Below are 16,174 nucleotides of genomic sequence, written 5' to 3' on the forward strand. Positions count from 1 at the left end.
CTGGACACCAGTGGTTTTTCTTACATGCTTTCCCATTACATCCTCACAACAATGCTATTAAGTACAAGTCTCAGCCAATGGGAAGCTCCAGCAGGAGATGGGAGAGAAGAGCATGAAATCAGGTATTTATCCTCCTGGCTCCCTCCCAGGGGATCGCCGTGGGACTGCCGTGCCTCTGATGGAAGGGCAAAGCTCCATTGTGCCCTCTCCTCATAGCCCTCTCTGTCTTATGTTTCAGTAACTTCCTCCTCCCCTTACCCCGTCAGGCCCAGAGGTGGTAATAACTCTCCTCACTGTCAGTAGCCTGGGGGTCATGCAGTAACCCTTGCTTGCCTGCACCTTTGTAAACAGTCCTCCCCTATCTGAATATGCCATAATAACAGAAACAGTATAGTACTGGTGGAAGAATGGATAAGTTGACTAGTGGAACAGAACAGAGTGCTCAGGGACAGACTGAGGAATGTATGGGAACTTCATAAATGATAGAAGCAGCACTGCCATTCCATGGGGAAGGAATGGAGTCTTTATAGATGGTGTTGGAAAACTGGCTCAATATATAGAAGTGGGGGGGAACTGGATCCTTACCTAAAACTGCATTCAAAAGCAGATTAAAGATCTAAAGGTGAAAGATAAAACTATGAGGTTACAAAAGGAGATTATAAGAGAGAATTGTTATGATCTAAGGGTAGGAAAGGACTTTTTAAACAAAATCTCAAAAACAAATTCTAAGCCAAAAAAGAGAGAGAGAGAGAGAGAGAGAGATGGATTTGGTCACAGGAGAGGAACAACAAAGAACACCATGGACACAGTTAATACAGATGATAGAATAGATTTCCACAATGTCTAGGATGGACTGACATCTAGAATATAGAAGGCATTCTTGTGTATCAACAAGAAGACATCAACCCTAATAGAAAATATGAGCTGGCAATTTACAAAGGAGGGAATCCAAAAAAGCTAACAAGCACATGAAGAGGTGATTCACTATTAGTAAATCAAAACATGCAAAATAAAAGACATAAGGGGGGGAAAAAAGAAAGGTGGCTTTACGATTAGCATGTATGATGTGTGGGGGGTCACGGGGAAGGCTGTACAGCACAGAGACGACAAGTAGTGATTCTACAGCATCTTACTACGCTGATGGACAGTGACTGTAAGGGGGTTTGTGAGGGGGACTTGGTGAAGGGGAGAGCCTAGTAAACATAATGTTCCTCATGTAATTGTAGATTAATGATACCAAAAAAAAATAAAACACAATGAGATATCATTTAATGGCAACAACTAGGAAGCTGAATAATGCCACATGAGAATAGTTGACTGTGCAGGGAGAGGAGAAGAGAAATGGGTATCGGGTAAGAAGATAAAGTAAATCCACCAGCAAACTGTTCTGATGTCTTCATAGCACTTACCGCAATCAGAAGCTCTGAAGCCAGATTACCTGGGTGCAAATCTCAGTGCCATCATTTACTAGATGTTGGTTACATCTAGTAACCTCATCTGTGCCTCAACCCTACATCTAAAATGCAAATGAAAAGAGTAGGTTCCTGATCTTTCTGAATTTTCCTTGTATCTCTGGCATGTAGAATGGTGCCTGGTACCTGCCAGGCCCTCAACAATATCTGTTGATTGACTGAATAAATGAATGAAGGAGAGGATGAAGGGGGATGAGGGTGAGGACAGGACATTACGGAGGTGGCCCCCTCTCTCCCTGAGGCCTTTGCCTCAGTACCAAAGGCCACTCACTGGAAAGAAGTCAAGAAGCAGGTCTGAGAAAGAGCCCCAGGCACCAGTATTAAGTTCTTTTCCACAGCCTAGCTGTTGCCGCCGTGCGCCACCTCCCAGCCTCTGAAGCCTTCTGTAAGGTACAGTAGGGTTGAAGACAAGGGATTCCACCAAATTGCGCTGCCCTCCAGCTCCTCCCTGACGCACTCCACCTTCTCCCCTGGCCCTGCCTCCCAGGCACGGGCATTACTGGTCCCTCCCCACCACCATGCCCACTCAGCCCTGCCCTGCCACCCAGCTCCTCCTCAACGCCACCGTGCCCCACGCGGCAGGTCTGTCTCCCGTCTGTCTCGCTATCTACTCAGCTTTGCCCCCACCGCCCCCGGCTCCCACTCCTACAACCACAGCCTCCAATCTCCTCCTGTCTTTGCCCCGCCCACTCCGATTCCCCTCCCACAGGCCCTCTGTGAGGCCGTATAGCTCTGTGCAAGCCCCGCCCCTGTCAGCACCTAATCGATTCTCCCCGGCTCCTCCCTCTTTAGCCATGCCCACCTAGCCTACAGTGAGCATTCCGTCATTCCCGCTCAGGCCCCGCCCCGGCCCCTTCCACTGTCTCGCCCAACGGTTTTGTTTCCCTCCACTGCGGCAGCCCTCGGCTCCTCCCACCCGGTCTGTCTCCTTCCAGACCCCTCCTGGCCTCGCGCCTCTTTCCTCGGCCACGCCCCCTGGCGGCCCTGGCCCCGCCCCGGCACCCACGCTCTCTGCAGGAGTTGAAGATGAGGTTGCGGCCCAGCGGTGCACAGACAGTAGCGTGCCAGGGCGCACAGCGGGAACTCCTCCTTGTCCTCGCTGTTGCACGGGCAGCGCTGGGCCACCGTGTAGAGGGCGCGGCCCTCGGGGCTGCTGTCGCGGGCCAGCTGCAGCAGCCACAAGGTGAGCCCGTCCACCACGTCATGCCAGGCGCGGCACACTGGGCGGCAGCGAGTCACTAACGCGTGCGGAGGCACGTAGCTTAGCACCTGCACGAGCAGCTCCGGGGGCTGGGTGCCCATCTCCGGCCTCCGGAGTCCTGCAGGTTGAGAGGGGTTGGCAGGTCAGGGTAGCTTGGCCTCCCTCAATCTCTCTTCCCAGGACACAAGGTCCCCCCCCGCAGCTTGACTGTGACCTCACCAGCTCCAATGGACGGTCAGGGAACTGCCATGGCTGCAAAAATCGGGCACCTAGTTCCTGCCGCTTGGATTCCTCCGGAATCGGCTTCTCCCCACCTTTCCCCCTTGAGCAACAGACCCTTGGCCTGTCCGTGACCACCAGGACTGCTGACCCTGGCTTCCATCTCTGTCTGGCACATTGAAGCCAAGCACTTCATATATATGGCCATAAGCACACTGAAGACTCAAAAGGAAAACCCACCAAGGATCAAACCATTTCCACTTCATAACCCGACCTGTGCCGACCTCTTGGGCCTTTGGAACTCATGAACTATCTTCGGCAAAATCTGTTTTCTCAGTCTCTTCACTGAACATTCTTGTCACCTTGCTCTAATCAGAACCAAGCACTCATGTGGCCCTTCGAAGTGGGTAAATCTCCTTGCTCCTTTCCAGGCCATTCTCCCTCCGTCTTCCCCCAAACCCTTCAGCTATGAATCTCACATCATCAGAGTAGATTGTTCACTACCCCACCTCGTGCATCACCTGCTGACCCAGATCACTACCCCTCACTTCTCCATTTTAGCTCTGGGCTCATACCACTACTGCTGTTCTATCAACATTCTTGGTGATTTCCCTATCCAGGTAGGTGACCCTTCCTTTTGCCACCCCCACCTCTGTTCTCTGAGCTGCTCTCCTCTCAGCCCCTCCCCACCATGGTCACAACTATACCTTGTCTGAATAGCTCTTCAGGACCTCAACCATAGGCATTTTGCTCTCCACCCATCACCTCCTCTCTTTCCAGCTCTTTCCCTCGAGGGCCTGAGACCCCACAATCCCTCCAGCCCACTGTGATCTTCCATCCTTTGTGCCTACTTCCTTTTCACTGCTCCTCACCCCCTCAAGTTCTCATTTCTTCCTAATCCAGTTTCAATTCCTTGGCTAATTGTTAAAAACATTATTTGCATTACACCCTTGCCTCCTCTGGCTTCCTCCTACACATGACCCAGGTTAAATCTAGCCCTCCGCCTACCATGCACCTGTACCCACAGTTTAAAATGGCTGAAGAACAACACACAACTCCACTCTGGTCTCACTTCAGGTTTGAGAACTTGAGCCTCAAGGCCCTAATGCTGCCGGCAATCAGATTACATTTCTCTTATCCACCTGCTTTTCCTCTCTATAGGTAACCTTTTCATACCTTCTTCTCTACCCCAGAGTCCATAACACCTCCTTCTACCTCTTCATTCTCCCCTTGCTTCTTATTTTGCAGAAAAAATACAAACGATGAGAAGCAAACTTCCATAGGCCCTACCACCCCATCTATCACCTCCTGGCCTCCTGTGTACAAGTCTCAGCATTAACAGAACACACCAGCCCCCACGTTGGCAGCAGCGGGCCCCATTCAATCCTTTCCATGTCCTTCAACACTGACACTAACATCACTGCTGTTTTTCCCAGGAAGCTTGAGGACAGGGTTTTCCCTGCCTAGGCCCTTGGCCTGCAGCAAAGAACTGGGCCTCGGTGCTACCCAGCTGATTCCAACGCTGAAGAGAGGACAGCCATCCATTCACGCACACAATGTGCATAGTGTCTGATTTACTCCTCACCAAACCCAACATGTGGACACAGAAGGGAGCTATTTTCTGGAGCAGGGAACTGAGGCCCTAAGGGGATGCCAATAGCCAAGACCACAAGAAGGCAAATACCGCACAAATAAGTTCACGACACACATCACAAGAGTGAGGAGCGGGGAGCGTCTGTTTATTGCAACCCCTTCCCAACAGACAGCAGGAGAGTGCCTTGTCCCAGCAGATGAGGTCCCTCAAGCCAGCCCCCTATACATGGGAGCCAAGGGAGTTGACAAAGGGGTGTCTTTTTCTAACTCACACCCAGGATCCCTATGAGCTGTTGGGTGATTCTGACGGAAGAAGGCTGGATTTGAACCCAGGGTCTGGTGCTTCCAGAGCTGGAAGAGCTTCCCAAGGAGATCACAGGGCTTCAGAGAGGAAGGTTCCTGTTCTGTGTGAACCCCAGCCCAGGGTGCCCCTGTACTCATTTCTTCTTCTGGACATGACCACAGTCGTACTTCCCGCGCACAACAGTGAGCTTAACCCCAGGCAGGTCCTGGGTGCGGCCGCCCTGCACAAGCACCACGTGGTGCTCCTGCAGGCTGTGGCCCTCTCCAGGAATAAAGCAGACAGCCTCATGGCCTGTGCTAAGCCGCACACGGCAGCACTTGCGGTTGGCTGAGTTGGGCTTCTTGGGCTTGCGGGTGAATGTGTGCAGAACGACACCCTTCAGCTGTGGCCGTCCGTTCGTGGGACCCGGTTTTGAAGGTGGCCACTTTGGAGGCCCCTTTCGGTGCATCTGGTTCAGGGTGGCCATGGGGCGGGTGGCGCAGAGCTGGGGGGCCAGAGTTAGGCCTGGAAAGACACGACCCAGAGGGCAGAGGGGGGTTATTTTTCCAATGAATGGATAATAGTATGTGAAAGGTTCTACTTTAAGCATATAACTCATGTTATTCTGCAAGTAAGGTATTAATTTTTATGTTGTTTAGACATAATAAAAGCAAAGAAACTGACCCTGTGCTGTGTCCAGTTTTATGCACGTACTTACGTTAACTCATGCCATCCCCACAGCAGCGCTAGCAGGGTTCCTGGGAGCTGTCACTCCTCCCCTTCCTGTCCCACCCACTTCCAACCTGCCAGCAGATCCTGTCAGCTGAACTTCCAAACAGACCCTTTTCTCCCTCCTTCACTTGCTTCCACTCTGGTCCTGTCCACCCTCACCTCCTGTGTCCTACTCCTCCCAGGTCTCCCTATTCCTACTGTCTGCTCCCTACATGCAGCCCTTGGGGACACCTGGGTCAGACAAGGTCCCTCCCTGCTCAGAGCCCTCTTATAGTGCCACTTCACTCAGGATAAGAGCCAAAGTCCTCCCCGTGGCCCAAGAGGCCCCACACCATCTGCCCCCATTACTTCCCTGACCTCATCCCCCATCTACCTCCTTGCTCCCCCTGGGCCAGCCTATGTCCCCAAACATGCCAACAGAAAGGAGACCCATGTAGCTGCAGTAAGAGGAAAGAGGTGGGGGAGGGAATATATTTCCAAGGCAGATGGGATTTGCTCACAAGGATGTAGGATGGATGTAGGATGTGAGAAGATTCAAAGACAACTGGATTCTCTTCAACTGGATTCACTGAGCACGTACTGTGTCTTGGCCACAAAAAGGCAGACACAGTGGTTAACTGAGGCAGCCCTTGGCCATGCCCCCTTCGAGCTCCCAGTCCAGGGCTTTGAGGTGCATCGTTTCTCTCTGTTACTAGCACAAATGCCCTTTCATACCCCCTCACTATCCTGGCCCTGCTGTCCATTTCCACATGTAACAGCAGAATCCTCGAAGGGAATGAGACTAGAAATTCCTAGAAGTCTCTCCTAGCAGTGTGCCGTTGAGTAAGACTCTCCACCTCCCGCTGCCTCAGTGTCCTCATCTGTATGGTGGACACCATAATCACATCTCTCTCCTGAGCACTGTGCCTGAGAGGCCACCGTGACATATGCATGTCAAGCTATCCCAGATTCCACATGCAGGGTGCAGGCCTGCCTTGCCCAGTCTTGTGACTCTTGGTGAATGGCAAGCAGAAGGGGCTTAATAAAGGTTTGCAGGATGAATAAGTGAATTAAATGCCTCATAAAAGGCATGGCCTATGAGAAGAACTTGAGGTTTTTGGAATGAGCAACTTCGTAATAATAATCTCATAAAGTCCCTCTCAGTGTCTGGCACATACCAGGCTCTTTAAAAAAAAAAACAGCTGAGGGAGCCAAGATGGCGGCGTGAGTAGAGCAGCGGAAATCTCCTCCCAAAACCACATATATCTATGAAAATATAACAAAGACAACTCTTCCTAGAATAAAGACCAGAGGACACAGGACAATATCCAGACCACATCCACACCTGAGAGAAACCAGCGCCTCGCGAAGGGGGTAAGATACAAGCCCCGGCCCGGCGGGAGCCAAGCACCCCTCCCCCCAGCTCCCGGCAGGAGAAGAATAGGCAGAGCGGGAGGGAGACGGAGCCCAGGACTGCCGAACACCCTGTCCCAGCCATCCGGGCCAGAGCGCAGACACACTGCGTGCGCGGGGGGCCCTGAATACTAGGGAAACAGGGCAGCAAGAACAGTGAGCAGGCACCGGAGGACACCAGAAAAGCGAGCGACCATTTTTTTTTTTTTTTTTGCTCTTTTGTTTTGGCGAGCACTTTTTGGAAGTCTTAAAGGGATAGGGACCCCAATACTAGGGAAACAGGGCTGCAAGACCGGTGAGCAGAGGCCTGAGGCCGGCACTGGAGAATAAAGAAAAACGAGCGGCCACTTTTTTTTTTTTAATTTAAAAATGTTTTTTTTTTTTTTTTTTTGGTGGTCGTTGTTTTGTTTTGGCGGGTGCTTTTTGGAAGTCTTAAAGGGGCAGGGCGGGACACTTAATCCAGAGGTAGGGAATCCGGGGATCTCTGGGCACCCTAACCCCTGGGCTGCAGGGAGCAGGGAGGCCCCTTACGGAGATAAATAGCCTCCCAGCAGCTCCTGCTCCAACGCGACTCCACCACTTTGGAGCAGCTGCCCGAGCCAGGCCACGCCCACAGCAACAGCAGAGATAAACTCCATAGCGGCTGGGCAGGAAGCAGAAACCCTGTCTGCGCGCAGCTGCGCAGCACAAGCCACTAGAGGTCGCTGTTCTCCCAGGAGAGGAGGGCCACAAACCAACAAGAAAGGAAGTCCTTCCAGCCGTCACTCGTCCCAGTTCTGCAGACTATTCCTATCACCATGAAAAGGCAAAGCTACAGGCCGACAAAGATCACAGAGACAACACCAGAGAAGGAGACAGACCTAACCAGTCTTCCTGAAAAAGAATTCAAAATAAGAATCATAAACATGCTGACAGAGATGCAGAGAAATACGCAAGAGATATGGGATGAAGTCCGGAGGGAGATCACAGATGCCAGAAAGGAGATTACAGAAATGAAACAAACTCTGGAAGGGTTTATAAGCAGAATGGATAGGATGCAAGAGGCCATTTGATGGAACTGAAACCAGACAACAGGAACGCATAGAAGCTGACACAGAGAGAGAGATAAAAGGATCTCCAGGAAAGAAACAATATTAAGAGAACTGTGTGACCAATCCAAAAGGAACAATATCCGTATTATAGGGGTACCAGAAGAAGAAGAGAGAGGAGAAGGGATGGAAAGTATCTTGGAAGAAATAATTGCTGAAAACTTCCCCAAACTGGGGGAGGAAATAATTGAACAGACCACGGAAATACACAGAACCCCCAACAGAAAGGATCTAAGGAGCACAACACCAAGACACATAATAATTAAAATGGCAAAGATCAAGGACAAGGAAAGAGTTTTAAAGGCAGCTAGAGAGAAAAAGGTCACCTATAAAGGAAAACCCATCAGGCTAACATCAGACTTCTCCACAGAAACCCTACAGGCCAGAAGAGAATGGCATGATATCTTTAATACAATGAAACAGAAGGGCCTTGAACCAAGGATACTGTATCCAGCACGACTATCATTCAAATATGATGGTGGGATTAAACAATTCCCAGACAAACAAAAGCTGAGGGAATTTGCTTCCCACAAACCACCTCTACAGAACATCTTACAGGGACTGCTCTAGATGGGAGCACTCCTAGAAAGAGCACAGAACAAAACACCCAACATATGAAGAATGGAGGAGGAGGAATAAGAAGGGAGAGAAGAAAAGAATCTCCAGACAGTGTATATAACAGCTCAATAAGCGAGCTAAGTTAGGCAGTAAGATACTAAAGAGGCTAACCTTGAACCTTTGGTAACCACGAATTTAAAGCCTGCAATGGCAATAAGTACATATCTTTCAATAGTCACCCTAAATGTTAATGGGCTGAATGCACCAATCAAAAGACACAGAGTAATAGAATGGATAAAAAAGCAAGACCCATCTATATGCTGCTTACAAGAAACTCACCTCAAACCCAAAGACATGTACAGACTAAAAGTCAAGGGATGCAAAAACATATTTCAAGCAAACAACAGCGAGAAGAAAGCAGGGGTTGCAGTACTAATATCAGACAAAATAGACTTCAAAACAAAGAAAGTAACGAGAGAAAAAAGGACACTACATAATGATAAAGGGCTCAGTCCAACAAGAGGATATAACCATTATAAATATATATGCACCCAACACAGGAGCACCAGCATATGTGAAACAAATACTAACAGAACTAAAGGGGGAAACAGACTGCAATGCATTCATTCTAGGAGACTTCAACACACCACTCACCCCAAAGGATAGATCCACCAGGCAGAAAATAAGTAAGGACACGGAAGCACTGAACAACACAGTGGAGCAGATGGACCTAATAGACATCTATAGAACTCTACATCCAAAAGCAACAGGATATACATTCTTCTCAAGTGCACATGGAACATTCTCCAGAATAGACCACATACTAGGCCACAAAAAGAGCCTCAGAAAATTCCAAAAGATTGAAATCCTACCAACCAACTTTTCAGACCACAAAGGCATAAAACTAGAAATAAACTGTACAAAGAAAGCAAAGAGGCTCACAAACACATGGAGGCTTAACAACACGCTCCTAAATAATCAATGGATCAATGACCAATTCAAAATGGAGATCCAGCAATATATGGAAACAAATGACAACAACAACACTAAGCCCCAACTTCTGTGGGACGCAGCAAAAGCAGTCTTAAGAGGAAAGTATATAGCAATCCAAGCATATTTAAAAAAGGAAGAACAATCCCAAATGAATGGTCTAATGCCACAATTATCGAAATTGGAAAAAGAAGAACAAATGAGGCCTAAGGTCAGCAGAAGGAGGGACATAATAAAGATCAGAGAAGAAATAAATAAAATTGAGAAGAATAAAACAATAGCAAAAATCAATAAAACCAAGAGCTGGTTCTTCGAGAAAATAAACAAAATAGATAAGCCTCTAGCCAGACTTATTAAGAAGAAAAGAGAGTCAACACAAATCAACAGTATCAGAAATGAGAAGGAAAAATCACGATGGACCCCACAGAAATACAAAGAATTATTAGAGAATACTATGAAAACCTATATGCTAACAAGCTGGGAAACCTAGGAGAAACGGACAACTTCCTAGAAAAATACAACCTTCCAAGACTGACCCAGAAAGAAACACAAAAACTAAACAGACCAATTACCAGCAACGAAATTGAAGCAGTAATCAAAAAACTACCAAAGAACAAAACCCCCGGGCCAGATGGATTTACCTCGGAATTTTATCAGACATACAGGGAAGACATAATACCCATTCTCCTTAAAGTTTTCCAAAAAATAGAGGAGGAGGGGATACTCCCAAACTCATTCTATGAAGCTAACATCACCCTAATACCAAAACCAGGCAAAGACCCCACCAAAAAAGAAAACTACAGACCAATATCCCTGATGAACGTAGATGCAAAAATACTCAACAAAATATTAGCAAACCGAATTCAAAAATACATCAAAAGGATCATACACCATGACCAAGTGGGATTCATCCCAGGGATGCAAGGATGGTACAACATTTGAAAGTCCATCAACATCATCCACCACATCAACAAAAAGAAAGACAAAAACCACATGATCATCTCCATAGATGCTGAAAAAGCATTTGACAAAGTTCAATATCCATTCATGATAAAAACTCTCAGCAAAATGGGAATAGAGGGCAAGTACCTCAACATAATAAAGGCCATCTATGATAAACCCACAGCCAACATTATATTGAACAGCGAGAAGCTGAAAGCATTTCCTCTGAGATCCGGAACTAGACAGGGATGCCCGCTCTCCCCAGTGTTATTTAACATAGTACTGGAGGTCCTAGCCATGGCAATCAGACAAAACAAAAAAATACAAGGAATCCAGATTGGTAAAGAAGAAGTTAAACTGTCACTATTTGCAGATGACATGATACTGTACATAAAAAACCCTAAAGACTCCACCCCAAAACTACTAGAACTGATATCGGAATACAGCAAAGTTGCAGGATACAAAATCAATACACAGAAATCTGTGGCTTTCCTATATACTAACAATGAACCAACAGAAAGAGAAATCAGGAAAACAACTCCATTCACAATTGCATCAAAAAAAAAAAATACCTAGGAATAAACCTAACCAAAGAAGTGAAAGACTTATACTCTGAAAACTACAAGTCACTCTTAAGAGAAATTAAAGGGGACACTAACAGATGAAAACTCATCCCATGCTCGTGGCTAGGAAGAATTAATATCGTCAAAATGGTCATCCTGCCCAAAGCAATATACAGATTTGATGCAATTCCTATGAAACTACCAGCAACATTCTTCAATGAACTGGAACAAATAATTCAAAAATTCATATGGAAACACCAAAGACCCCGAATAGCCAAAGCAATCCTGAGAAAGAAGAATAAAGTAGGGGGGATCTCACTCCCCAACTTCAAGCTCTACTATAAAACCATAGTAATCAAGACAATTTGGTACTGGCACAAGAACAGAGCCACAGACCAATGGAACAGACTAGAGAATCCAGACATTAACCCCAGACATATATGGTCAATTAATATTTGATAAAGGAGCCATGGACATACAATGGCAAAATGACAGTCTCTTCAACACATGGTGCTGGCAAAACTGGACAGCTACATGTAGGAGAATGAAACTGGACCATTGTCTAACCCCATATACAAAAGTAAACTCAAAATGGATCAAAGACCTGAATGTAAGTCATGAAACCATTAAACTCTTGGAAGAAAACATAGGCAAAAACCTCTTAGACATAAACATGAGTGACCTCTTCTTGAACATATCTCCCCGGGCAAGGAAAACAACAGCAAAAATGAACAAGTAGGACTATATTATGCTGAAAAGCTTCTGTACAGCAAAAGACACCATCAACAGAACAAAAAGGAACCCTACACTATGGGAGAATATATTTGAAAATGACACATCCGATAAAGGCTTGACGTCCAGAATATATAAAGAGCTCACACGCCTCAACAAACAGAAAACAAATAACCCAATTAAAAAATGGGCAGAGAAACTAAACAGATGGTTCTCCAAAAAAGAAATACAGATGGCCAACAGACACATGAAAAGATGCTCCACATCGCTAATTATCAGAGAAATGCAAATTAAAAGTACAATGAGGTATCACCTCACACCAGTAAGGATGGCTGCCATCCAAAAGACAAACAACAAATGTTGGCGAGGCTGTGGAGAAAGGGGAACCCTCCTACACTGCTGGTGGGAATGTAAGTTAGTTCAACCATTGTGGAAAGCAGTATGGAGGTACATCAAAATGCTCAAAACAGACTTACCATTTGACCCAGGAATTACACTCCTAGGAATTTACCCTAAGAATGCAGCAATCAAGTATGAGAAAGATCAGTGCACCCCTATGTTTATCGCAGCACTATTTACAATAGCCAAGAATTGGAAGCAACCTAAATGTCCATCGATAGATGAATGGACAAAGAAGATGTGGTACATATACACAATGGAATACTACTCAGCCATAAGAAAAGGACAAATCGTACCATTTGCAGCAACATGGATGGAGCTGGAGGGTACTATGCTCAGTGAAACAAGCCAAGCGGAGAAAGAGAAATACCAAATGATTTCACTCATCTGTGGAATATAAGAACAAAGGAAAAACTGGAGGAACAAAACAGCAGCAGAATCACAGAACTCAAGAATGGACTAAAAGGTACCAAAGGGAAAGGGACTGGGGAGGATGGGTGGGTAGGGAGGGATAAGGGGGGGAGAAGTAGGGGGGTATTAAGATTAACATGCATGGGGGGGTGGGAGAAAGGGGAGGGCTGTACAACACAGAGAAGGCAAGTAGTGATTCTACAACATTTTGCTATCCTGATGGACAGTGACTGTAAAGGGGTTTATAGGGGGGACCTGGTATAGGGGAGAGCCTAGTAAACATAATATTTGTCATGTAAGTGTAGATTAGTATTACCAAAAAAAAAAAAAAAAAAAGGTAGTTCCTGTGTGGTAACCTCCAATGAGTTCTACATAAGGGTATAAAGGGCATATAAAAGTGTAGACAAACGGTCTGTTTGTGTTTATACAGAGGATCAAAGCCTAATTGGGCTACCCCGAAAATGAACTAAGATACGATATGAAAAAGAACTTCCAACATCAGCACTCTCTGGAACACTCATGCCAGAAGATGATCATCAAAAAACCCCAACAAAGATCCAGGCACTGCTACAGCTGTAGATGCACTCATCCCACCAGCTTCTGGACTTGCCATGGGAATGAAGAAGGAGATATCTAAGCTGGCCTGTGCATACAGTAAAACAAATTTGACTGCATCTATACTGTCGGAACTCAACCAAGAATCAGGAGAAGTGCAAACTGTAGCGCTCCAAAATCTTACAACTACAGACTATTTACTGTTAAAAGAACATATGGGATGTGAACATTCCCCAGGAATGGGTTGTTTTAATTTGTCTGATTTCTCTCAGACTGTTCAAGTTCAGTTGGACAATATCCACCATATCATAGTTAAGTTTTCACAAATGCTTAAGGTGCCTAACTGGTTTTCTTGGTTTCACTGGAGATGGCTGGTAATTACAGGTATGCTTTGGTTATGTAACTATACTCCTATTATGTTAATGGTTGTGCGCAATTTAAGTAGTAGTTTAAAACCTATACATGCTGAAGTTACTCTACAAGAAGATATGTCAAAGAAATAGTCAATCTTCCCATGTTTTCTTCCGCCTGCTACTTCTATAGCTTTTCTTCTTCCTTCCTAATTACAACCCTTAAATACAATTCGTGCCTCATATCAAATTTACCGAGTATCATAATTCTTCCAAGTGGTAAAGATACCTCAAGACAAACGCTGGGCATAGAAGCTACAGGGCATAAATATGCAAAGAAGTAAAAAGCTAACCATTTCAAACAATAAGGCTTCTCTCTCACTTACCAACTTAACATTTCCCTGTATGGCCCCGGAAGATGACTGGTTAGCCAGAGACGGGTAAGATTCCTCAAGGGAGGAACAACCTAAGACAGGCACTGTCGCAGGGGGGTCATCAGGTGAGAAATTGGGGATCAACAGAGGTGAGGCTTAGAACCTCACCCCCCTGTTCTGAGAGAAATCTTCTGCATACGTGGATGTTTTATTGCCCCTGTCTAGCTTGGATTAACACACAGTCTACAGACACACACCTGATCATCTACATTTGCTCTCTTACAACACTAAACTATGTTTTCTACCTTTATCTTGTATCTACCTACCACTTCAGCATTTTATTAAAAATAATAATAATAAAGAGAGAAATGTGGTATCCACATATAAATCAAGTATAAAAATCAAATGAGTATTCATATTTGAACTGACTGTTTATAGTTCATAATGCATGAGCAAAACCGAAAGTTTCTGTGATGACTGCCCTTGTACTGTTCACCATGTAACTTATTCACTATGTAAGAATTTGTTCTCCATGTAAGAACTTGTTATGCCTCAGAAGATTGGAGACTGACGAAAATTAGGCTTGGGGTGTATTAATGATTGTGCATTGAGCATTGACTCCCCTATACAGAATTTTATTGTCGTTAACAACCATTTGATCAATAAATATGAGAGATGCCCTCACAAAAAATAAATAAATAAATAAATAAATAAATAAATAAAAATAAATAAATAAATAAAAAAGGACAGACTTCCAATGGCAAAATAAATAAGTAACCGGGATGTAATGTATAGCATAAGGAATATAGTCAAGATATTGTAACAGCTTGGTAGGGTGATAGCTGGAACCTAGAATTATGTATATAAATGTTTTATCACTGTGTTGTACACTTGAAACTAATGTAATGTAATACTGTGCGTCAACTACCCTTCAATAAAAAATAATTATTAAAAAAAAAAAAGAGAAATGTGGTATCCACATATAAATCAAGTATAAAAATCAAATGAGTATTCATATTTGAACTGTTTATAATTCATAATGCATGAGCAAAACCGAAAGTTTCTGTGATGACTGCCCTTGTACTGTTCACCATGTAACTTATTCACTATGTAAGAATTTGTTCTCCATGTAAGAACTTGTTATGCTTCAGAAGATTGGAGACTGACGAAAATTAGGCTTGGGGTGGTTAATGATTGTGCATTGAGCATTGACTCCCCTATACAGAATTTTATTGTTGTTAACAACCATTTGATCAATAAATATGAGAGATGCCCTCACAAAAAAAAAAAAAAAAAAAAAGTACACACTTCCAATTGTAAAATAAATAAGTAACCGGGATGTAATGTATAGCATAAGGAATATAGTCAAAATATTGTAACAACTTGGTATGGTGATAGCTGGTACCTAGAATTATGTATATAAATGTTGAATCACTGTGTTGTACACCTGAAACTAATGTAATGTAATACTGTGTGTCAACTACCCTCCAATAAAAAATAATTATCTACAAAAAAAAAAAAATGAAACCATAAAAAAAAATAATAATAATAAAAAATAAAAAAAAGCTGAATGAATGACTTAAACGCCTTGAATGTCTCACCCACGTTAAGTATTTACACTAAGTATTTGATGGAGAAATAAGTAATTGACTGAGACTCTTGGTACCCACCTGACAGAGAAGCCCTCAATGCAACTACATCCCACCTCTTGCCCCGGCACCTAAACTGCGCCAAAACTCGCCGTGTATCCACCCGCGATTAAAAACCCCGATTCCTGCGGGGCTGCAGTCTCAGGGTGGATAACCCTCATTCAGCCTCGTCTCTACGGTTCAAGCCCTCACTTACCATAACTTAAGGACGTGTTGAAGCCACGGAGAAGGCCGGACCAGGACATCCTGCCGCCTCCACCGACCCTGTTAGGGGACAAGAGACTCAGAAAGGAGGTGGGAAAAGTGGCCGTAATCGGGCTAGGATCTAAATTTTCCCCTTTTCGTCCTCAGAGATTTCTGGTTAAATCTAAAAAATTTCCTCCGACGTTCTATATACAGCTCCTCACGCTGCTAACAGAAAACCCCTCCATAAACTCAGCTTCGCTCCGAGTAGGTTCTCAAGGACCCAACGTCCCCGGTCCGCAGACAGGAGGTAAAGAGAAACCAAGGAGAGCCTCGGTGGAAGGCTGAAGCACCAGGGCCCAGTGACCTCACCGACCTTACAACGGCCCTCAGATACGCCCCTTCCGCAAGTTTCCCGGCAAGGATTGGCTGGTTCTGCCTCTCGCGCGCTCTTCTTTGGCGGGGCACAGACGACGACTGATCAGTGA

At 45.2% G+C, this 16,174-nt stretch overlaps 1 protein-coding gene across 1 annotated transcript; it reads right to left on the reverse strand.

The window, feature by feature from the left end:
- Positions 1–4,610: 4,610 nt before the first annotated feature.
- On the reverse strand, positions 4,611–16,046 carry MRPS12 (mitochondrial ribosomal protein S12). Its single transcript, XM_036894708.2, has 2 exons — positions 15,700–16,046; positions 4,611–5,293 (listed from the first exon to the last, which is right to left on the reverse strand). The coding sequence occupies exons 1-2, from the start codon at positions 15,746–15,748 to the stop codon at positions 4,923–4,925; spliced, it is 420 nt and encodes a 139-aa protein (XP_036750603.1). The 5' UTR covers positions 15,749–16,046; the 3' UTR covers positions 4,611–4,922.
- Positions 16,047–16,174: the final 128 nt, after the last annotated feature.

The sequence above is a fragment of the Manis pentadactyla genome, chromosome 15 (assembly GCF_030020395.1).
Source record: "Manis pentadactyla isolate mManPen7 chromosome 15, mManPen7.hap1, whole genome shotgun sequence".
NCBI lineage: Eukaryota > Metazoa > Chordata > Mammalia > Pholidota > Manidae > Manis > Manis pentadactyla.

Bases quoted from the DNA above. Each gene is read 5' to 3' on its own strand.
- MRPS12 (XM_036894708.2), bottom strand. From the start codon at position 15,748: ATGTCCTGGTCCGGCCTTCTCCGTGGCTTCAACACGTCCTTAAGTTAT. The intron at 5,294-15,699 runs GTAAGTGAGGGC...GTGTCTTTCCAG, and splicing joins CAACACGTCCTTAAGTTATG to GCCTAACTCTGGCCCCCCAG.